Consider the following 25,629-nt stretch of genomic DNA (forward strand, 5'->3'; position numbering starts at 1 on the left):
TTTTCAACACGGAGGTGTTTTTCCTGTCGTGGCGCACACAGATTTGCCAAGTCATCACGGAAACGACTCGGCGAATTTGCGCGCACGTCTTTCATTAAAAAATGTCCTTAAACAGTGGAATGTCCGCATAAAGTCCCCATGCTGGCCTCTTCTGAATCTTCTCTGTTCTCTCACGACATCCTGGGTGAATTAAGCCTTAAATTAGGATGTTTTCAGGTCGAAACAGGCCGACGACGGTGCCTGGAAACACTGCGCGACGTCCTGTTTCGTGGGAAGTCCTTACACCGACAGAAACACCCCATAATCTCTCATCAGCCGTTAAACTTTTCACCGAAAACCAGCTTAATTTCTCGAATAGTGTCCACTCGGATATTCCTCACAGGTCCAGAAAAAATGTTGATAAAGCAACGTGCGCCGTCCGCAGCGGCTATTCAGACAAAGAGATTCCGACGGGCGGGGTGGAGCACTCCTCACTCAAGGCCTGCCCACAGGTAAATGACGTCACCGACACGCGTGAAAAAACTCACGCATGTGCACGAGGGTTCAAGCATGTCTGACGTAAAAACATATGAATCAAATCCATTTATTTTTTGAAAAAAATAAAAAGGACCACTTTTTTCATCACAGACCTCGTATAAACAAAAATAAATTTAAGAAATATTACAATTTGAAAACAAATGCACCCAAACATGATGACAGCTGCAACTACTTAAAGCTAACATGTAACATTGAAAATGCCATAGACATGCTAACGCGTTAGCATCGGGATCCGCATCGTGATCCGGATTACCACTAAAATTTAATCACTTGTTCCACTTGTAATTTCCAACCACTCCATAAAATTTCAACAAAAATACATTTAAGAAATATTACAATTTGAAAACAAATGCACCCGAACGTGATGACAGCTGCAACTGCTTAATGCTAACTTTTAACATTGAAAATGCCATAGGCATGCTAATGCGTTAGCATCGGGATCCAGATTGTGATCCGGATCACCACTAAAATTTAATCACTTGTTCTTCTTGTCATTTCCAACTTCTCCACAAAATTTCATCAAAATCTGTTCAAAACTTTTTGAGTTATCCTGCTGACAGACAGACAGACAAACAAGTGACCGAAAACATAACCTCCTTGGTGGAGGTAAAAATGGTACCAGTTTGTTCCCCATGTCATGAGGATTCAGAATATATATTAGTTTTAGGACTACATATTATAGTTTGGGAGTTTATCCCTGACAGACAGACAGACAGAATTAGCCCTTTATGTATATAGATAAATAATAAAAACATATAAAAGCAAAAAAGAATGCAAGTACTTTTTATTGGCACCACACCGTAAGGTAGAAGGCGAGACTATTACATTAAAAAAAAAAACAGATCAGTGGACACATGCAATTTAGGAAGGTCCAAGTATCACATGATCTATATTGACCAATGAGAGAGACGCACTGAGATTACCCCCGTGGCAGATTTATATATTCACTTAGCCCAACAACCAGCCCCCATTTTAGAGTGGGAATTTCCACTCCTAAATGACCAATAGGAGAGCAGTGCTCGCGCCACCATGGAAATATTTAAAATGCAGAAATTTGGGGAAATTATGACAAACTGTGTTGCTTTTCTCGTTGTCTATGTGGCATAAGTTGGGAGTGACAAGATGGCCACCACTTTGCTTCAGTGGTTTGCACAGAGTGTGCGGGCCAATGAGCTATCCAGTAATATAGACAGATCAATGGGTGAAAATCTGGTCAAAAGAACTGCACATGCGTGGGGCTGGCTTCTTGATAGGAATGACATCTAGTTGGGACACCTGTTCTGAATTGGGTCATAACTCTCTCCTAGCCTGTGATTGGTTGGTGGCCGAGACGCTGACATCAGCCTCGCTTTGATGGGGCGTGAGTGCTGCTCTCCTATTGGTTGGTTAGGAGGGGGAGATCTCACTCCAAAATGGAGGCCAGTATCTGGCCCAATTCATAGCGGCCGGTTTGTTGGGCTAGCCTCATTTTTATGTGGCGCGCATGGACATACAGACCTGGAATGGACGTCATGTGACTAGCAGCATGCGCATGGCGGCCATTACTAAGAGTTGAGAGAGCGCCTTGAGCCAGTTATGGCACTGTTAAACAGAAGCGAAATGAGAGGAAAAAAGGCAGCCAGTGCTTCTAAGGATTTTTTATCCAGGCATGTATGGGTTAATTAGAGCTTTTAATCAGCTTGAATACAACTTACAAGGCTTCATTTATAAAAATCCATCTAGAATTATGATGACAGGAAAAAAACATCACAGAATGGCATACAATAAATACACCAAGAAAAGGAGAAGAAAAACGAAAAACAAACAGGTGCATCCAACTGGTGCAATCGACACAAGATGCTGAAGTCAAACATCAAGTTTATATAAAAAACAAGATGCTGAAATCGAACATCAAGTTTATATAAAAAACATTGATCAACACAGGGGAATTTATGAAGAGTGGTACAAATTTGCAGTCGGTAGTTCCGGCTCACTTGGCAGCGCATTTGGGGCCTTCCCATTGAAATAGACACTTGAAGTATCATAGTTTTTTTGTTTGTTTGTTTGTTTGTTTGTTTTTTTTGAGAATGAAATGTATCTGAATTTAAATTGTATTTAAATCTTTCTTTTTCTAATGAAATAGATATTTTAATGGATTCAAGTGGACCATCATATATAGTATGAACCTTTCCTGATGTTGATGATTATGTTTGTGCTAAGAGTTTTTTGTGTATGGTATTTATCTGAATTCAAATTGCATTTAAATCTGTTTTTTTTTTTCTAATGAAGTAGATATTTTAATGGATTTAAGTGGATCATCATATATAGTATTAACCCGTCCTGATGATCATGTTTTGTTAAGAGGTTTTTTTTGTTTGTTTGTTTTTTTGCATTTTCACACATATACAGGTGCGTCCTGGCACTATCATGAAGTCTGATGAAGGGCGAGGGCCCAAACGTCACTATCGGTGTTATTAAAGGTTTGTTTGGGAGCTAACTGGCTGTGCAGATCTCTTTTTCGTTTTTTGTGTATTTTAAATATCCCCATGGTGATGCGAGCACTGCTCTCCTATTGGTCGTTTGTGCGATATCTAAAGGGAATAGGGTTATTCAAGAGAATTTAGTACCGTTTTTTTTTTTTCTCTCCTCCCTCATCTCCACAATTCCTCATTAGTTTAGTGTACGTCAGAATCCAGTAATGCTCCACTCCTAACCAGTTGGTGACGGTAATGCACCGTGTTGGTTTGCAAACCGCCAATAATATCCAAAGAAGAAGAAGAATGCATTTGCTTGCGTGCGTAAAATACACAGCGAAAGGGTTTTTCCCTCTGTCGACAGTGTTGATATTTTACCGCAATGTAGTTGTGTTTTTTTATTTTAGTCAACCGAATATAACGACGTAACACTAGTCTGAAGTTTTTTGCACATCTACACGATAATTAAGGCTCCGGTTCGTTTGTGGGCAGGGAGGAAAGAGGATGTTTACGTCCCAAACCTCGTCTTTTCAGGATTCCATCGACGTGGAGGACAGAGATGACTTTGACAACGAAGATATTTCTGGATACAGCCAGAAAATTCAGCTCAGCTGCTACTACACGATCTATCTTTATCAGGGCACAAGGTAAAACTTATCCCCGGTTACCGTCCAAGAATGTGTTTGCGTTTGGGACAGCTGCTGGTGCAGGTTGGCTTTTTTTTTTTTTTTTACCTGATATTTCTATAGTACATCAAGTGCACAGTTCGCTAATTATTGTAGCTAGTTATTTTATGTAATAGTTTCGCTTTCTGTAAAAAGTACTCGCATTCTCTTTTGCTTTTATATGTTTTTATCATTTATAATAAAATAAAATTCAAGCTTCTTTGTGCAAAAATGTTAAATTATCTCATATTGAAGATCTTCCGGACCTGGACCATATCAGAATTGTCCTACTGCGCAAGACTCCCGGAATTGCGCAAAGCCGTTGTCCGGAATCCCAGCTATTGTTCAGATTAAAAAAAATTAAAATAAAACAAAATGTGTGTCACCAACATTATACCATTCACAGTTATTCTAAGATAAAGTAATTTGCAGTATTGGTTGGCAACTAATTTAGATTCTAACACTTGAAGTGCATAGATTCTGTAGGGGGGGGGGGGGGGGTTGTTTGTTTGTTTTCAACTTTGCCCCTCTTTGTAAACTGCATGGAACAAAAACAGATCAATTCAGTATGATGTAACTTTGCCAAAATGGCATGCAACTGTTGATAGGTTCCATTTAAAGGACAAAATAAAATGTACAAACACAGTCAAAAACAGCTGTTTGTTACATGCAGCCCTATTGTTATTATAAAGTGCATATATATGTGTATATGTTTTTATATTTCATCTATTTTGTCATTTGTTTTTTAAATGGACCACAATGGAAATATGTGTTTTCACTTTCTTGTGTCATCCATGTATTTTTATTAATATAGTTAGGAATCTAAAACCCTCTTTCTGTCCCACTGACCCGGTCCCCCCTCGCTTTTTTAAGGAGGTTTGGGACACCATTGGCTCTTTTGTCAGAGAAATTATTAATAGTAGTCTATCTTGTGGAATTGTGCCTTCTTTTTGTAAAAAAGCTATTGTGGAGCCACTGATCAAAAAACCGGGTTTGGATCCCACTGCTTTTTCAAATTATCGACCTATCTCCAAGTTACTGCTTGTGTCGAAAATTTTAGAGAAATTCGTCTTTGCACAGTTGCAGCCTATTTTAGATACAAACGGCACATTGGATCCATTTCAATCAGGGTACAAAGCATTTCACAGCACTGAGTCTGCACTTTTAAAGGTTTTTAATGATATCCTTTTAACAACTGATTCTGGTAGTTCAGCCATTTTTACTGCTTTTAGACCTCACTGCAGCTTTTGACAGTTGACCACGCAATTCTTTAGACCACCTGAGAGACTGTGTGGGTGTCAGGGGGACTGTTTTGGAGTGGTTTAGGTCGTACCTGTCGGAGAGGTCTTTCTCTGTCAGGCTGGGGGACTCCACCTCGTCATCAGCCCCTCTTCATTGTGGAGTCCCTCAGGGTTCTATCCTGGGACCCATCCTCTTTGCTCTTTATCTCCTCCCACTCAGAGAGATTTTTAAAAAACATGACGTGGCCTACCATTTTTATGCTGATGATTGTCAAATCTATATGCTTATCGCTAAAAACAGCCTTTGCCCCCTGACACCCCTACTCGACTGTCTGTGTGACGTCAAGGCTTGGTTGTCACAGAATTTTTTGAAACTTAATGAGGGCAAGACAGAGGTTATGTTGTTTGGAAGTGCCCTCATTGACTTGGGACCTCTTAAGGATTTTGTACGTCCCAAGGTCACCAGCCTTGGCATCACGATGGACAGCGACTTTAACTTTGATAAACAAATCAATGGTGTTTTGATATCGTGCTTTTATCATCTTCGTCTTTTGTCAAAGGTAAAACTGATTTTATCTTTCAACCTTTTTGAACAAGTTGTGCACTCTTTTATTTCAAGTCATCTGGACTACTGTAACGCACTTTATTTCAGCATTAGCCAGTGGGGTCTTTCCCGTTTGCAGTTAGTCCAGCACGCTGCAGCGCGACTTTTAACAGGTGCCTGGAAGCGTGAACACATAACCCCGATTCTTGCATCTTTGCACTGGCTTCCTATTAATTTTAGAATTGATTTTAAGATTTTACTGTTTGTCTTTAAAGCTTTGAATGGAATGGCCCCTCAATATATCACTGCCATCCTACAAATTTATTCTCCGGCATGAGCTCTGAGGGCCAGTTCCAGCTCGTGGTACACAAGACGAGACTTAAAACCAGGGGGGACAGGGCTTTCTCTGTGGCTGGCCCCAGACTTTGGAACGCTCTGCCCCTCCATGTCCGAACAACCCCCACAGTGGAGTGTTTTAAGTCTCGTCTGAAGACCCACTTTTATTCTCTGGTTTTTAACACTACGTGAGTTGTATGGTCCTCTGTTTTATTGATTTTGTTTTATTTTGGTAGATTTTATTGGTTTTATCATTTGTATGCTGTATGTATTTATTTATTTATCTTGCACATTTTAGTTATTTTTATTGTTAATTTTATTATTTTTAATTTATTTCTTGACTATTGGGGTTTTATCTATCATGATTCTGCTGTATGTGCAGCACTTTGGAATGTTTTTGTTGTTAAATGTGCTATATACAACCCCTGTCAAAAATTATGGAATCACTGGCCTCGGAGGATGTTCATTCAGTTGTTTAATTTTGTAGAAAAAAAGCAGATCACAGACATGACACAAAACTAAAGTCATTTCAAATGGCAACTATCTGGCTTTAAGAAACACTATAAGAAATCAGGAAAAAAAAATTGTGGCAGTCAGTAATGGTTACTTTTTTAGACCAAGCAGAGGGAAAAAATATGGACTCACTCAATTCTGAGGAATAAATTATGGAATCATCCTGTAAATTTCATCCCCAAAACTAACCTGCATCAAATCAGATCTGCTCGTTAGTCCTGCATCTAAAAGGAGTGATCACACCTTGGAGAGCTGTTGCACCAAGTGGACTGACATGAATCATGGCTCCAACACGAGAGATGTCAATTGAAACAAAGGAGAGGATTATCAAACTCTTAAAAGAGGGTAAATCATCACGCCATGTGCAAAAGATGTTGGTTGTCACAGTCAGCTGTGTCTAAACTCTGGACCAAATACAAACATGGGAAGGTTGTTAAAGGCAAACATTACTGGTAGACCAAGGCAGCCATCAAAGCTCAAGACAGAAAACTCTTAAAAGCAATATGTCTCAAAAATCGAAAAATGCAACACAAAACAAATGAGGAACGGAATGGGACGGAACTGGAGTCCACGTCTGTGACGAAACTGTAAGAACCGCCTAAAGGAAATGGGATTTACATACAGAAAAGCTAACAAAAGCCATCATTAACACAATGGGCTAAGGAAAAAGCAATCGTGGACTGTGGATGACTGGCATGAAAGTCTATTCAGTGATGAATCTCGAATCTGCATTGGGCAAAGTGATGATGCTGGAACTTCTGTTTGGTGCCGTTCCAATGAGATTTATAAAGATGACTGCCTGAAGAGAACATGTAAATTTCCACAGTCATTGATGATATGGGGCTGCATGTCAGGTAAAGGCACTGGGGAGATGGCTGTCATTACATCATCAATAAATGCACAAGTTTACGCTGATATTTTGGACACTTTTCTTATCCCATCAATTGAAAGGATGTTTGGGGATGATGAAATCATTTTTCAAGATGATAATGCATCTTGCCATAGAGCAAAAACTGTGAAAACATTCCCTTGCAAAAAGACACATAGGGTCAATGTCATGGCCTGCAAATAGTCGGATCTTAATCCAATTGAAAATCTTTGTGGAAGTTGAAGAAAATGGTCCATGACAAGGCTCCAACCTGCAAAGCTGATCTGGCAACAGCAATCAGAGAAAGTTTGAGCCAGATTGATGAAGAGTACTGTTTCGTCACTCATTAAGTCCATGCCTCAGAGACTGCAAGCTGTTATAAAAGCCAGAGTTCTGTGATCTGCTTTTTTTTTTCTACAAAATTAAACAACTGAATGAATGTCCTCCGAGGCCGGTGATTCCATAGTTTTTGCCAGGGGTTGTAAATAAAGTGGATTGGATTGGAATATATTTACAACTAGCTGGGGTACCCGGCGCTGCCCGGGTTAACCTGTTTTAGATATAATGCTGCTCTCTTATAAATATAATAGTTAATAGACTAAAGTTTGTCCAGCAGCACTATAAGAGGTGGACTCCCCAAACTAAGTGGAAATACTTGATTAAAAGACACACATTTGAAGTCCTCATGCAGACTTTGGTTTTTCAATCAAATTTATTACAAAATTACACACAAAAGGTAGGTAACAGTAAATGTAAATATCAATGAATCAAAATTGAGGTAGTGGTGTATTTCACTGTTTTTACATTGCAATTTTACAAACATAAAATGGCTTTAAGCAGCAAATGTAAATATTACAATGGAGAAATATTTCTCACACAGGCTCTGCCAGATTCAGTCCAACCACCTTAAGGGACTGTCCCTGAGCCTTGTTGATGGACATTGCAAAGCTGGGTTTGACTGGGAACTGCAGATGCCTGAACTCAAATGGCATGTCTGATGGGATAAATGGAATCCTTGGTATAAAGATATCTTTTCCCTTGACCTTGCCTGTCATTACTGTGGCCTCCATGACTCTTGGTATGAACTTCTTAATTGTGAGTCGCGTTCCATTGCAGAGCTTGGGTGGGTCGAGATTCCGCAGGAGCATGACTGGGGCACCAACTTTGAGCACCAAGCTGTGTGGTGGGAGGCCTGCTGGTGCCAGGCTGTTAAGGAATTCAGCTGGGTAGTTAACCACCTCATCTGGATCGGGCACTCTGTCAGTTGACATGTAGCTGGAGGCCTGTCCTGGAAGCTGGGCCAGAAGCTTAACACTGATGTCATCCACTGCCAAGTTCTTTGGAGCAAGGATAGCATGCTCGCTCAGCCAGTTGTGGTTCTGGTAGTTACGGTGGAGGTTTGGAAAGACTTTGGCCACCAACTCGCATATGTCATGAACAGTGTGACCAAAGGGCAGCTTGACCTGGTCATCCAGAGTGTCAGGTTGCCCAGTAACCATAAAAGATAAATAGATAAAGAGAATAGATTAAAGCATTAAATTATTGGTTGCCCAGTAACCATAAAGAATTAAAGTGAAAGTTCTTTTTGTCTAAGATTTCTAGCAATAATGACTAAAGCTGAATTCTGTAATAGATCTATAGATTATATCTAGGAGTAATGATTAAAGCTGAATTCTGTAATAAATAAATAGATGATAAAGAGAATAGATTAAGGCATCATTAACTTATTGTTTGCCCTAATTGTGTCTTTAGGAAGTAAAATAGTCTTTCTTTAACCTTTATGTACTCTTGCCAGCTTTTTCTGTCTTGTCATAAATGGTTGAAAATACAAGTTTTCAGACAGCAAATCTTCAACTGTACTGGGTTGTACACCAAAGGTAATTATATTTACAGATTCACTATAATGTTATGTTGAATCAAATAACTTCTTTGGTTCAATGTATTCAGACAGGAAGGCAGACTGGGTTGTACAGGACAGTCAGGTGCTTAACAGTTGAGAACAGTTGAGAAACCACATGGTACAACACTGTATGGTCTTACATAAAAGGCTATTTTGGGGGTAATTTTCAGTTCAACTTTTAAAACTAGAAGCACTCAGAGAGTGCAAACCTCCACCCAGGCCATGGGGGTCACTGACGGACATAACATCTACACGCCGTGGAATCATTGAACTTAAAAAAGTCTAACAATGATGTTTGCTCAGTAGTAAAAAAAAAGTTTTATCTGCTGTGACTGGATAGCATGTATCCTTAGTGCTTGGCATCACAGTTTATTGCAACTTGCACCTTTCCCAGAAGCTACTGTCATCTGAGCACTGATATTGATATTGCATGTGCTTATAGACAAAAACAAGTAAGAGACAAAATTCAATTTATTATTCAGCTAAACTGCAAATATGAGTTTTTTAACATTCATGAAACACTTCTCTAAACAAGGCCATAGGGTCATAAAGAGATTCCCTCCTTGGCACAGTGATCTATTTCTTTTTGTCTCTTTCTCTAAAATTGTATATAATAATCATTAGATTATTAATATATAAACAAAAATAAATTTCAGAAATATTACAATTTGAAAACAAATGCACCCGAACATGACAGCTGCAACTGCTTAATGCTAACTTTTAACATTGAAAATGCCATAGACATGCTAACGCGTTAGCATCGGGATCTGGATTGTGATCCAGATCACCACTAAAATGTAATCACTTGTTCCTCTTGTCATTTCCAACCACTCCACAAAATTTCAACAAAAACACATTTAAGAAATATTACAATTTGAAAACAAATGCACCCGAACGTGATGACAGCTGCAACTGCTTAATGTTAACTTTTAACATTGAAAATGCCATAGACATGCTAACGCGTTAGCATCGGGATCCGGATCGTGATCCGGATCACCAGTAAAATTTAATCACTTGTTCCTCTTGTCATTTCCAACTTCTCCACAAAATTTCATCAAAATCTGTTCAAAACGTTTTGAGTTATCCTGCTGACAGACAGACAAACAAACGCAACCGAAAATGTAATCTCCTTGGTGGAGGTAAAAATGGTACCGGTTTGTTCCCTATGTCATGAGGACTCAGAATATATATAGTTTTTAGGGCTACATATTATAGTTTGGGTGGGGTGGAATTAGAATTGACCACTTTATACTTTTTGTACTCAGGCTTTCTTGATGACATCATTAGGATGGGAGGGGGGATTAGAATTCTGACCGCTTTATACTTTTTGTATTTCTTGATGACATCATCAGGATTGGGGGGGTGGAATTAGAATCCTGACCGCTTTATACTTTTTGTACTCAGGCTTTCTTGAAGCCATCAAGTAACCATAAAAGATAAATATATAAAGAGAATAGATTAAAGCATTAAATTATTGGTTGCCCAGAACTTTTCAAAAATGGTACCAGTTTGTTCCCCATGTCATGAGGATTCAGAATATATCTAGTTTTCAGGGCTACATATTATTTTTTGGGTGGAGTAGAATTAGAATTGAACACTTTATACTTTTTGTACTCAGGCTTTCTTGATGACATCATCAGGATGGGAGGGGGAATTAGAATTCTGAACACTTTACTCAGGCTTTCTTAAAGACATCATCAGGATTGGGGGAGGGAGTGGAATTAGAATTCTGTCTGCTTTATACTTTTTGTACTCAGGCTTTCTTGGTCTCAGTAACCATAAAAGATAAATAGATAAAGAGAATAGATTAAAGCATACATTTTTTGGTTACGTTCAACTTTTAAAAAAATGGTACCAGTTTGTTCCCCATGTCATGAGGATTCAGAATATATATAGCTTTTAGGACTACATATTATAGTTTGGGAGTTTATCCCGAACAGACAGACAAACAGACAGAATTAGCCCTTTATGTATATAGATAAATAATAAAAACATTTTAAAAGGAAAAAAGAATGCAAGTACTTTTTATTGGCACCACACAGTAAGGTAGAAGGCAAGACTATTACATAAAAAAAAAACAGATGAGTGGACACATGCAGTCCAAGTATCACATGATCTGAATTCAGAACTGTTGGTATGACTGTATAGTTATTAGTGACCATTCCCCCATTTCCATGACAGTGTATTTGGAGAAGCTTCAACAGTCTCCCCCTCATTGGCATCTGCAAGTGAGATGGCTTCAAAACCCAGAATTTGTTAAACATATAGAAGAAAAGATTGGTAATTACTTTCAGATCAATACTAATCAAACTACCGCATGCATTAGATGGAAAGCCAAGGCATATATTAGAGGGGAAATTATTAATTTCATAAGCACAAAAAAAGCACAAAAAGCAGAAATTTTTAATTTGGAGAAACAAATAACATATTTGGAAATAGATATAAATAACAAAGATAATCCTGAAAAACAAAAATAGTTACTACTTTTAAGAACAGAATACAACAACCTAACATCTGATAAAGCAGCCAAAAGTTTACTGTGGTTGAACCAGGCCTTTTACGATCAGGGAGAAAAGGCTGGCAAATTGTTAGCTTGGAGAATAAAAAAAAATGCAATTAATGGCATAGTTACACAGTCAGGAGTTGGACGATCCTAAAGATATTAATAATGCATTTAAGGAATTTTACCAATCTTTGTACAGGTCAGAATGCTCCACTACGTCCGCTTACAGAGATGCCTTTCTTAACCATCTTCAGTTTAATACAGTCACACAGAAGGTTAAAGAGGAACTGGATGAAGATATAACAACGGAAGAGCTATTGCGGGCCATTAAAAGTATTAACTCAGGCAAAGCTCCAGGGCCTGATGGTCTGCCAGTAGAGTTTTATAAAACCTTCCAGAAACAGCTATTGATACCACTTTTGAGTATGTTTAATGAGTCATTTAATAATGGTATCTTACCACCAACCTTGAGACTTGCAACTATAATCCTTATTTTAAAACCGGGGAAAATACCAACTAACTGCTCCTCATACAGGCCTATTAGTCTCCTGGGAGTTGACACAAAAATACTGAGTAAAGTTCTTGCTAAAAGGCTAGATCCATACATTCGTTTTTTTGGTACATAGTGATCACAATGGGTTCGTACAGGGTCATCATCGCTTTCATAATATTAGAAGGGTTCTCAAAATAATTCACTCCCAAAATAATGCCAGGGATACAGCGTTGTTATCTCTAGATGCCAGACAAGTGTTCAACAGAATTGAATGGCCTTATCTGTTTAATTTGTTACCAAGATATGGATTTGGAGGAAAGTTTTTGAAATGGATAGTATTAATGTATACTAACCCTATAGCTCGAGTAATGACAAATAACAACTTATCAAGCCCGTTAATGTTGAAGAGGTCAACGCGTCAGGGCTGTCCTCTTTCTCCATTATTATTCATTTTGGCTATTGAGCCTTTAGCTATGACCATTAGAGCTGAGGCCAATTTGTCAGGTATAACTATGGGAGACTATGAACACAAGATATTGTACGCAGATGATGTTATCCTCTTTTTGTCAAACTTATCAAACAGTATCCATACAGTATTACATTTAATTCATAAATTTGTTCAGTTTTCTGGATGCTGTATTAATAATACAAAATCTTCTATACTTTTTTTGAACAAAGACGAAAGAATTAATGCAGTTATAAGTACACCTTTCTTTAATGCTCGGGAGGGCTTTACCCATCTTGGAATTAAGATTACTCCCCAAATGAACACAATCGTTGACGCAAACTATGACCCGTTGATGAGAGAGGTACGAGACTTGCTTGAAAGCTGGACAACCATGCCAATATCAACAGTCGGCCAGATCACCTTAATCAAGATGTCTATCTTGCCCAAATTTCTATACCTGTTTCAATCACTTCCAATGCCATTGCCAAAATCCTTTTTTAAAGAAATTAACAGCGTATTTAGCAGGTTCATCTGGAACAACAGAAAATCTAGACTCAGACTCAGTTTATTGTATATGCCATATGATAGGAGTGGATTACAAATGCCCAGTTTACAGTGGTACTACTGGGCCCCTCAGCTGCGCAGCACTATGTTCTATTTTGTTACACAACTTTCGCCCGCATGGGTTCATATTGAACAAGCATCAATATCTAAGCTGTCATTAAATCTGTATTTATATTCAGCTGACTTTAAAACCTTTAAAAAACAACAACAAATCCCTTCCTTAAAAACTCTATTGATATATGGTTCAAAGCCCACAGACGTATTGGCGACACTCCCTCCATCTCCCAATTTTCACCCATCTGGGGTACTGCATGGTTCACTTCTGGCAGGGCAGATGGTGGTTTTCGGATTTGGGCCGACAGGGGGGTGCAAAAAATCAGAGATATATATGCTCAGGGCACTTTGCTAAAATTTAATGAACTCTGTTCGAAATATTCACTTTCTAAAAAACATCTTTTTAAATATTTACAAGTGAGGCACTTCATCTCGACCAAGCACCACCCAGTTACATGTGAGCCACCGCTGTCCTTCCTTGAGGATGTTGTGTTAAAACATATGCATGGGAAATGTCAAATATCTATATTGTATGCGGCACTTGTGGCCTCATCACCATCCTGGATGAGACCAGTGATGGTGGTCATGGTGGGTTCCTTGAGGTGGAGTCGTTTGTGTACAGAGAAGAGCAGTGGGGAGAGCACACACCCCTGAGGAGTGCCAGTGCTGATTGTCCGTGTGTTAGATGTGATGCTCCACAGCCTCACTTGCTGTGGGCTATTAGTCAGGAAGTTGGAGATACACTCACAGGTGGGAGCTGGCACAGAGATGTTGGAGAGGTTTTGGTGGAGAATGTCGTGGATAATTGTGTTGAACGCCGAGCTGAAGTCCACGAACAGGATCCTCACATATGTCCCTGCAGAGTCTAGGTCAGAGCTCTTCAACTCCAGTCCTTGAGAGCCAGTGTCTTGCACATTTTAGATGTGTCTCTGCTTCAACACACCTGAGTCAATTTATGAGGTCATTAATAGCACTCTGGAGAACGTGACTGCATACTGAGGAGGTAATTCAGCCATTTGATTCAGGTGTGTTGGACCAGGGACACATCTAAAAGGTGCAGGACACCAGCCCTTGAGGACTGGAGTTGAATACCCCTGGTCTAGGTGGTGCAGGATGAGGCACTCATAGACTCTGTCTGCATCAGATTCCAGATTTGAACATTCATGTCAGATGTTGGTCTGGATTTGAGCTCAGTGTCATTTTTCAGTCTGAGGATCCAGGTTGAAGAGTGATGCCACTTTGGACAATATACAATCCACATCTATATTTTCCCCAAAATGGAAACCAGAGAAAACTGACAACAGGCTCTTTGGCTGTAAAGTCAGTAAAGGGCCTGTCAAATTCTGACAAGATGCTCTGCACATGATCATCATAACATGCATTCAGGCTCCACAGTCTTTGTCCTGGTGCTTAAGCTCTGTGTCCATGTGCGGAAAGTTCTGCAGGTCACACTGTTGCAGCCTGCTTGATAACACATGTAATTTGCTTTTAAACTTGCTTTGAAATCCAAAAGCTGTGCATATTCAGCATGATTTGAACGTTCCAGAAATTTACCTCTGTTGAGCCACCTCACGTCTGTGTGCAACAGATGCGTGTCTCCTACAACTGCGAACAGAATAAATGTGTCCTCAGACTTCTGACCTGAACAGAACACCTCAGTCTTGTTCACCACATTCATCACTCTTCATATTTATGGACCATTGTGCTGCTCAGTGACTTTTCAATTCCTGGACTTGTTGGGGAAGCAGAATGCTAACCTTAGCATTAGAAGTTAGCATCGTATTTCTTGTGAATCATCTGAAATGCCACTCCAAATTCCCTTTCTTCAGTAAAGCCACATTTACATTGCAGATAAGACAGATGGATTTGCCATTCGAATAAATGACAAATCTCTCCGTGAACCATCACCTTGTCATGGTGGAGAGGTTTGTGTACTGCTATGAACCTGAGAGCTGTGTTGTCTGGAGCCTTTGTGTGCCTGGTAGGGTCTCCCGTGGCAAATTGGTTTCAGGCGAGAGGCCAGACTAAAAATGGTTTACAAGACACCATGATAGAATGAGGTAGAAGAAATGTGACCTGGCCCGGAGGAAGCCCGGGGCCCTCATCTGGAGCCAGGCCTGCATGTAGGGCCTGTCATCGAGCGCCTGGTGGCTGGGCTTGCCACGGAGCCCAGTCGGGCACAGCCCGAAAAAGCCACATGGACTTTCCATCTCCACCCTATGGGCTCACCACCCGCAGGGGGAACTGCTGGTGTCGGGTGCGCTGTCCTTTGGTTGGCAGTGAAAGTCGAGGACCTTGACGGACCAGACCCAGGCATCAAGGGCTAGCTCTGGGGGTGTGGAACATCACCTCGCTGTGGGGGAGGCAAAGCAGCGGGTGTGTACTTCGGAGCAACCATGGAGAAGGACCTTCGGTCGGCACCAAGGTGCTTCTGGCGGACCGTGAGGCAGTGGGAAAATGGGGAAACCATCCAAGCTGTCTACAGTAAGGATGGGACTCTGTTGACCTCAACTGAGGATGTAATCCGGCACTGGAAGGAACACTTTGAGGAACTACTGCATCAGACCATAGTGCCCTCTATAGTAGGGGCAGAGCTGGAAGCTGATGGAGGATTTTCATCAATTTCCCTGGTGGAAGTCACTGAGGTAGTCAAACAACTCTGGGGGTTGATGAGATCCATCCAGAAATGCTGAAAGCTCTGGGTGTGGAGGGATTGTCTTGGATGAGATGTCTCTTCAGCATTGCGTTGATGTCTGGTACAGTGCCTAAGGAGTGGCAAATGGGTGGTGGTCCCCATATTTTAAAAGGGGGACCAGAGAGTCTGTGCCAACTACAGGGGCATCACAATATTCAGCCTCGACAACTAATTTAGTAGTCGACAAGTCGCAGTTTACCGAAGGAGCTGTGTGTGTGCGTGTCTGCGCAGAGTCAATTGACTGCCACTGCGAGGGAGGGGGGGGGGGGGGGGGTTGCATCAGGTAGATTCCGGAGGCACAAGACGTTACAGTCTGCTGAGAACCAGTGCATGTGAGACAGCGAGCGCTGAGCAGAGAGAGGATTTTAACCCGAGTGAACACTTAAAAAACAAAAACAAAAAAAAACAAAACAAACCGTGGAGCTGCCTTTACTTCTCTCTGCACTTTCTCTGCTCATGCGTTCCGATGGCACCTTCCTGTTCATACCATGTGCGCGTCGTATACTGAATTTATGAGATCATGAGATGAAATAAACGGTCAAATATCCTTAAAAACATTCTGAAACTAGAAGCACTCAGAGTGCAAACCTCTGCCAAGGCCATGGGGTCACTGATGCCATAACATCTACATGCCGTGGAATCATTGAACCTACAAAAGTCTAACAATGATGTTTGCTCAGTAGTAAAAAAAAGTTTCATTTGCTGTGACTGGATAGCATATATCCTTAGCGCTTGGCATCAGTTTATTGCAACTTGCACCTTTCCCAGAAGTTACTATCATCTGAGCACTGATATTGACATTGCATGTGCTTATAGCACATTGCACACTAAAATTAACATTGAATCAGTGTGTAACTTTGCAAAAACAATGTCGGACTCTGTAGTTTTCTCTGGGCCCCTCCCCAATCAGACCGGGAGTGACATGTTTAGCCGCATGTTCTCCTTGAATTGCTGGCTGTCTGAGTGGTGTCCAAAAAATGAGGTGGGCTTCATAGATAATTGGCAAAGCTTCTGGGGAAAACCTGGTCTTGTTAGGAGAGACGGCATCCATCCCACTTTGGATGGAGCAGCTCTCATTTCTACAAATCTGGCCAATTTTCTTAAATCCTCCAAACCGTGACTATCCAGGGTTGGGACCAGGAAGCAGAGTTGTAGTCTTACACACCTCTCTGCAGCTTCTCTCCCCCTGCCATCCCCTCATTACCCCATCCCCGTAGAGATGGTGCCTGCTCCCAGACCACCAATAACCAGTAAAAATCTATTTAAGCATAAAAATTCAAAAAGAAAAAATAATATAGCACCTTCAACTGCACCACAGACTAAAACAGTTAAATGTGGTCTATTAAACATTAGGTCTCTCTTTTCTAAGTCCCTGTTAGTAAATGGTATAATAATTGATCAACATATTGATTTATTCTGCCTTACAGAAACCTGGTTACAGCAGGATGAATATGTTAGTTTAAATTAGTCAACACCCCAGAGTCACACTAACTGCCAGAATGCTCGTAGCACGGGCCGAGGCGGAGGATTAGCAGCAATCTTCCATTCCAGCTTATTAATTAATCAAAAACCCAGACAGAGCTTTAATTCATTTGAAAGCTTGACTCTTAGTCTTGTCTATCCAAATTGGAAGTCCCAAAAACCAGTTTTATTTGTTATTATCTATCGTCCACCTGGTCGTTACTGTGGGTTTCTCTGTGAATTTTCAGACCTTTTGTCTGACTTAGTGCTTAGCTCAGATAAGATAATTATAGTGGGCGATTTTAACATCCACACAGATGCTGAGAATGACAGCCTCAACACTGCATTTAATCTATTATTAGACTCAATTGGCTTTGCTCAAAATGTAAATGAGTCCACCCACCACTTTAATCTTATCATAGATCTTGTTCTGACTTATGGTATGGAAATTTAAGACTTAACAGTATTCCCTGAAACTCCCCTCTGTCTGATCATTTCTTAATAACATTTACATTTACTCTGATGGACTACCCAGCAGTGGGGAATAAGTTTCAGTACACTAGAAGTCTTTCAGAAAGCGCTGTAACTAGGTTTAAGGATATGATTCCTTCTTTATGTTCTCTAATGCCATATACCAACACAGTGCAGAGTAGCTACCTAAACTCTGTAAGTGAGATAGAGTATCTCGTCAGTAGTTTTACATCCTCATTGAAGACAACTTTGGATGCTGTAGCTCCTCTGAAAAAGAGAGCTTTAAATCAGAAGTGCCTGACTCCGTGGTATAACTCACAAACTCGCAGCTTAAAGCAGATAACCCGTAAGTTGGAGAGGAAATGGCGTCTCACTAATTTAGAAGATCTTCACTTAGCCTGGAAAAAGTCTGTTGCTCTATAAAAAAAAGCCCTCCGTAAAGCTAGGACATCTTTCTACTCATCACTAATTGAAGAAAATAAGAACAACCCCAGGTTTCTTTTCAGCACTGTAGCCAGGCTGACAAAGAGTCAGAGCTCTATTGAGCCGAGTATTCCTTTAACTTTAACTAGTAATGACTTCATGACTTTCTTTGCTAATAAAATTTTAACTATTAGAGAAAAAATGACTCATAACCATCCCAAAGACGTATCGTTATCTTTGGCTGCTTTCAGTGATGCCGGTATTTGGTTAGACTCTTTCTCTCCGATTGTTCTGTCTGAGTTATTTTCATTAGTTACTTCCTCCAAACCATCAACATGTCTATTAGACCCCATTCCTACCAGGTTGCTCAAGGAAGCCCTACCATTAATTAATGCTTTGATCTTAAATATGATCAATCTGTCTTTATTAGTTGGCTATGTACCACAGGCTTTTAAGGTGGCAGTAATTAAACCATTACTTAAAAAGCCATCACTTGACCCAGCTATCTTAGCTAATTATAGGCCAATCTCCAACCTTCCTTTTCTCTCAAAAATTCTTGAAAGGGTAGTTGTAAAACAGCTAACTGATCATCTGCAGAGGAATGGTCTATTTGAAGAGTTTCAGTCAGGTTTTAGAATTCATCATAGTACAGAAACAGCATTAGTGAAGGTTACAAATGATCTTCTTATGGCCTCAGACAGTGGACTCATCTCTGTGCTTGTTCTGTTAGACCTCAGTGCTGCTTTTGATACTGTTGACCATAATAGATTAGAGCATGCCATAGGTATTAAAGGCACTGCGCTGCGGTGGTTTGAATCATATTTATCTAATAGATTACAATTTGTTCATGTAAATGGGGAATCTTCTTCACAGACTAAGGTTAATTATGGAGTTCCACAAGGTTCTGTGCTAGGACCAATTTTATTCACTTTATACATGTTTCCCTTAGGCAGTATTATTAGACGACATTGCTTAAATTTTCATTGTTACGCAGATGATACCCAGCTTTATCTATCCATGAAGCCAGAGGACACACACCAATTAGCTAAACTGCAGGATTGTCTTACAGACATAAAGACATGGATGACCTCTAATTTCCTGCTTTTAAACTCAGATAAAACTGAAGTTATTGTACTTGGCCCCACAAATCTTAGAAACATGGTGTCTAACCAGATCCTTACTCTGGATGGCATTACCCTGACCTCTAGTAATACTGTGAGAAATCTTGGAGTCATTTTTGATCAGGATATGTCATTCAATGCGCATATTAAACAAATATGTAGGACTGCTTTTTTGCATTTGCGCAATATCTCTAAAATTAGAAAGGTCTTGTCTCAGAGTGATGCTGAAAAACTAATTCATGCATTTGTTTCTTCTAGGCTGGACTATTGTAATTCATTATTATCAGGTTGTCCTAAAAGTTCCCTGAAAAGCCTTCAGTTAATTCAAAATGCTGCAGCTAGAGTGCTAACAGGGACTAGAAGGAGAGAGCATATCTCACCCATATTGGCCTCTCTTCATTGGCTTCCTGTTAATTCTAGAATAGAATTTAAAATTCTTCTTCTTACTTATAAGGTTTTGAATAATCAGGTCCCATCTTATCTTAGGGACCTCACAGTACCATATCACCCCAAGAGATCACTTCGCTCTCAGACTGCAGGCTTACTTGTAGTTCCTAGGGTTTGTAAGAGTAGAATGGGAGGCAGAGCCTTCAGCTTTCAGGCTCCTCTCCTGTGGAACCAGCTCCCAATTCAGATCAGGGAGACAGACACCCTCTCTACTTTTAAGATTAGGCTTAAAACTTCCTTTTTGCTAAAGCTTATAGTTAGGGCTGGATCAGGTGACCCTGAACCATCCCTTAGTTATGCTGCTATAAACTTAGACTGCTGGGGGGTTCCCATGATGCACTGAGTGTTTCTTTCTCTTTTTGCTCTGTATGCACCACTCTTCATTTAATCATTAGTGATTGATCTCTGCTCCCCTCCACAGCATGTCTTTTTCCTGGTTCTCTCCCTCAGCCCCAACCAGTCCCAGCAGAAGACTGCCCCTCCCTGAGCCTGGTTCTGCCGGAGGTTTCTTGAATGAATGAATGAATGAATGAAAACTGTTTATTTCAAACATTTGATACAACAACAATTACAAGATAGATCAGTGAAGACAACAACAAAAAAGTTCCTACTGTGTACCCAACATGTCCGAAAAGGGGTAGGGTGAAGCATCAGCTTATTTTTCCCTACCCCTTCTTCACCACAACCAGTAATACCCTTTGCCACATATACACATAGATTCCTACACACCTAAACCGATATATATATATATATATATATATATATATATACACAAACATAAATATACACCTACACATACCTACTTACATACAAAATACTATATATTTACAAGCCGAAGCAAAAAACAAAAACACCCTAACCCTCATTACCCTTCCTCCTCCCTATACCTAGAAAAAAACATATTTTTGTACCGCTGTTTGAACTGGTTCATGCTTGGACATTGCTTGAGCCCCACTCCCAATCTGTTCCACATCCTCACCCTGCAGACAGAAATACAGAAACCTTTTAATGTTGTTCGTGCCCACTGATGCTTTAAATTCAATTTCCCCCTCAGATTGCAATCCCCTGATCTGTTAAACATATTTTTAATATTTGCTGGAAGTAAATTGTTTATTGCTTTATACACAATTTGTACTGTTTGAAAATGAACCAAGTCTGTGAATTTTAAGAATCTGGATTGTAAAAATAGTGGATTTGTATGATCTCTATAGCCAGTATTATGAATAATTCTTATAGCTCTTTTCTGCATTACTGATAGTGATTGTGTTGTACCTTTTATAAGTATTACCCCATACCTCTGCACAGTACTGTAAATATGGTAAAACCATTGAGCAGTAAAGAATGTGGAGTGAGTTGTGGTCCAGAATATGTTTTGCTTTGTTTAGAACTGAAATGCTTCTTGACAGTTTACTTTGTATATGTTTTATATGAGTCTTCCAGTTTATCTTATCATCTATTATCACCCCCAGAAACTTATTTTCATGTACCCTTTCAATATCTACCCCCTCGACTTGTAACTGAACCTGTATGTCTGTATTACAATAGCCAAATAACATGTATTTTGTTTTACTTAAGTTTAATGATAATTTGTTTCTGTCAAACCATATTTTCAATTTTGCCATTTCTATACTGATCCTCCTCAGTAACTCCTGCAAATCCCCCCCTGAACAAAAAATGCTTGTGTCATCTGCAAATAATACTAATTTTAATATTTTGGAAACATTGACAATAGCATTTATATAAATTAGAAACAGTTTTGGACCCAATACTGACCCCTGTGGGACACCACAAGCATTGTCCAAGCATGATGATGTATATTCCCCCAACTTCACAAACTGTTTTCTGTTACTTAAGTAGCTTCTCACCCAGTGCAACACCAACCCCCTAATCCCATACTGTTCAGGTTTATTGATTAATATGTCATGATTGATTGTATCAAAAGCCTTTTTAAGGTCTATAAATATTCCAACTGAATGTAATTTGTGGTCTATGGCATTTGTAATCTCCTCAACTGATTCTATTAATGCAAGTGATGTTGAACTATGTGCTCTGAATCCATATTGACTATCAGTAATTTATGTTTATTTATGAATTTGTCTAATCTATTATTGAATAACTTTTCTAATAATTTGGAAAATTGTGGAAGCAAAGAAACAGGTGTATAATTTGTGAAGTGGTGTCTATCCCCAGTCTTATACAGCGGCACATCCTTAGCTATTTTCATTTGATTAGGGAAATTTACCGGTTAATGATAAGTTACAGATGTATGTTAACGGTTCTACAATCCATTCAATGACCTGTTTTACCACCACCATATCAATTTCATTTAAATCGGTAGATGTTTTATATTTACAATTATTCACAATGTCTATAATTTCTTTTCCATCCACTGCTGTGAGGAACATTGAACAGGGATTTCTTTCTATGAGATTATTATCCCAATCCTCAGGTTGGGAATCGGGAATTTTTTCTACCAAGCTTGGTCCAATATTTACAAAAAAATTATTAAAACCGTTGACTACCTCATCCTTATTTTCCTTCTTGACATTATTATCAATGAAATACTGAGGGTAACTCTGTTTTTTATTACCATTTTTGATAATGCTATTTAATATATTCCATATTCCTTTAATATTGTTTTTGTTATTATATAATATGTTACTATAATATTCCTTCCTACATACCTGTATAATATTAGTTAATCTATTTTTGTATTTCTTATATCTATTTTCTGCCTCTTTAGTCTTTAGTTTTATGAATTCTCTATACAGTGTATTTTTCTTATTGCATGCATTTCGTAACCCTTTCGTCATCCATGGTCGATCTTGGATTTTTTGTTTTCTGTAGTCTTGTTTAATTGGACAGTTTTTATCATATAATGATGTAAATATTTGTAAAAAGTTTCATATGCACTATCAACATCACTTTCACTGTATACCTTTTCCCAGTTTGCTCCTGTAAATCCTTCTTTAGTGTGTTCATGTTTTCCTCTGTCCGCACTCGCCTGTATTTTATTTTCTCCTCTGGCTGATTCCGCCGATGGTTTCTATTATAAACGATGAAAACTGGTAGATGATCACTAATGTCATTGATTAATAATCCACTGACAGTATTATTCTCAATATCATTGCTGAATATATTATCAATTAAGGTAGCACTATGGGATATAATTCTGCTTGGCCTGGTGATTTTTGGATATAAACTCATACTATACATTATATTGATAAATTCATCTGTTATTTTATGCTTATTTGGATTGAGCAGATCAATATTTAAGTCACCACAAATGAACACAGTTTTTTGATTAGTTTTTGAGAACGTTTTTTCCATACAGTCAGTGAATGTTTCAATACTAGATCCTGGTGCTCTATATATACAGCTGACTAATACATTTTTGCTTTTTTCTTCACATATTTCAATAGTTATACATTCTAATAAGTTATCGATCACAGTTGTCATATTGTCTACTATTTTATAATCCATGTTCTTATCCACATACACAGCCACTCCTCCTCCACTCTTATTCTTTCTGTTTACACAGTTAAATTCATATCCATCCAGTTCAAAATCCATTCCTTTATCTTCATTGATCCATGTTTCTGATATAGCAATTATGTTAAATATTTTTTTAAATTGACTTAAATATTCTTTAATGTTGTTAAAGTTTGCATATAGACTTCTGCTGTTGAAATGGATTATTGATAATTTGTTATCTGTTTTAATGATCCGATTAAACTGTTCATCTGTATAATAGCAACAACTGTCATTGATATTTGAGAAGAAATTATTGTCCGGGTCTATATCGTGCTCCAAGTCCAGTACATTGTGGTCTCTGTATTTAAATGTTCTCAGTTCTACTTTTCCATGATCAGCAATCCTTTGAGTTATATCCTTCTTGTCTCCAGATGTAGATGATGTAGTAGATGAATAGGTTCCTCTGGTCTGTGTCATGGTGTTGTGATGTGTTTGTGTCCTCATACCTTATTGGTCGTATTTGTCCAGTTCCTCGATGTTCCTGATTACCATAACCTTCGCTTGTTCTGGTGTTCAATTGAATTTGATAAATGTTTTGCAGTTGGATGTCCATGTCTGTTGAATTTTTCCCTGCTTTTTTAAGAAATGAGCTTTCCTGGCGATGTCTGCGTTTCTTTTGGTCAGATGTTCATTGATGAATACGTTTGTTCCTTTGAGTTTCCGTCCCTGTTTTAACAATGCCATTTTATGTTTTCTGTTGACAAACCTCATTATAACTGCTCGCTTGACTCCATCCTCTCTCCTGGGCAGGGGGTGGCACGCTTCAATGTTATTACAGTCCATTTGAATACCTTTAGATTGCAGGAAGTCAGCCACCTGTTGTTCCACTGAGCTGGCGTCCTGCTTGCTGGCCTCCCCTCCGCTGTCTTCTGACACCGCCCGTGCGGAGGATCGAGGTTTAATATGAATTCCTGTAATAATAACGTCGTTCATCCTTGTGTACTGTTCCAACTCCGCAACACAGTTCTCCAGGTATACCAGACGCCGGTCTTTCTCGGCATTCTGGATCCGGAGAGCCTTCACTTCTTCCACCAGCTCCATAATGGATTTCTGCTGCATTTTAACAACAGAGATTTCTTCAGACAAAAAGTCCAGGGACTTCTTGATATCGTCTCCCTCCTCCGCCGTCAGTGCCTTCTTCGGACCCATGGTCAGATAACTCCGCGCTGGCGCCTCGGGCCTCGGTAAAGCCGCGCTGGTGGAACTGCGCTGACGCCTCGGGCTTCAGGTGGAGCCGCGCCGGTGGAACTGCGCTGACGCCTCGGGCTTCAGGTGGAGCCGCGCCGGTGGATGTGCGCTGGCGCCTCGGGCCTCGGTGGAGCCGCGCCGGTGGAAAACAATCCTGCTGTGGATCAGCGAACTTCACACTAATAATGTGATTATTAACTGTCAGATGACAATGTAAAACCTCTTAATCATTCTAAAGTTGATTGTAAGCAGAAACAAGGCAGTTTAAGCGCAAACGGGGCAATAATCTCTTAATTGCTGCTAGCGCTCAGTCATGACGCTGCTAGCGCTCCGCCATCTTAGGTGTGTCTATATATATTCTTCCTGTTAAAAGGGAGTTTTTCCTTCCCACTGTTGCCAAGTGCTTGCTCACAGGGGGTCGTTGTGACCGTTGGAGTTTTTCTGTAATTATTGTATGGCCTTGCCTTACAATATAAGGCGCCTTGGGGCAACTGATTGTTGTGATTTGGCGCTATATAAATAAAATTGATTGATTGATTGATTATAGACAAAAACAAGACACAAAATTCAATTTATTATTCAACTAAACTGCAAATACTGTATATTTTGACATCCTTGACCATGAAAACATACCACTAGAACTTGGAATCACTTTTATGTCTTTATTAGTTCAAAAGTTATTGTAGAAAAACAATTTTTCAGTAATGGCGGTTTTCTTCTGGATCTAGCTCCATAACATTTGAAGCGACATCAAATTTGATGACATCTTACTGAATCAGTACAGGTTCAGCTACAATTTGGTGTTAGTTGTGCATCTCTAGCTTCATTTGTCACCTCACACTGACACATTTTCTATTTTCCCTATATTTTTGCATATTCTGGATCACCAGATCCGGAATCCGGATCCGATCATCACCAAACTTTGTCGTTTGATAGAACATTTGACTATGTTACACCCTAATTTTTTTCAAGCCTTTCTGCCTTGTTTTTGTGGAGTTAGAAACTAGAATGTCAAAATTCCCCCTATCCCGCAATGGTGAAGAATCCTTTAAAAAATCCAGATCACCACTAAAATTTAATCACTTGTTCCTCTTGTCATTTCCAACCACTCCACAAAATTTCATCAAAATCCGTTCAAAACCTTTTGAGTTATCCTGCTGACAGACAGAC

At 39.5% G+C, this 25,629-nt stretch overlaps 1 protein-coding gene across 1 annotated transcript in view; it reads left to right on the forward strand.

Annotated features, from left to right (window-relative positions):
* Window positions 1–3,374: 3,374 nt before the first annotated feature.
* c16h17orf75 (chromosome 16 C17orf75 homolog) overlaps window positions 3,375–25,629 on the forward strand; it is a 65,187-nt gene continuing 42,932 nt past the window's right edge. Inside the window, exon 1 of the mRNA XM_034190515.1 lies at window positions 3,375–3,637. Coding sequence (XP_034046406.1) covers window positions 3,495–3,637 — 143 coding nt within the window. The 5' untranslated portion in view covers window positions 3,375–3,494. The remainder of the gene's footprint in view (window positions 3,638–25,629) is intronic.

The sequence above is a fragment of the Thalassophryne amazonica genome, chromosome 16 (genome assembly GCF_902500255.1).
Source record: "Thalassophryne amazonica chromosome 16, fThaAma1.1, whole genome shotgun sequence".
Lineage (NCBI taxonomy): Eukaryota > Metazoa > Chordata > Actinopteri > Batrachoidiformes > Batrachoididae > Thalassophryne > Thalassophryne amazonica.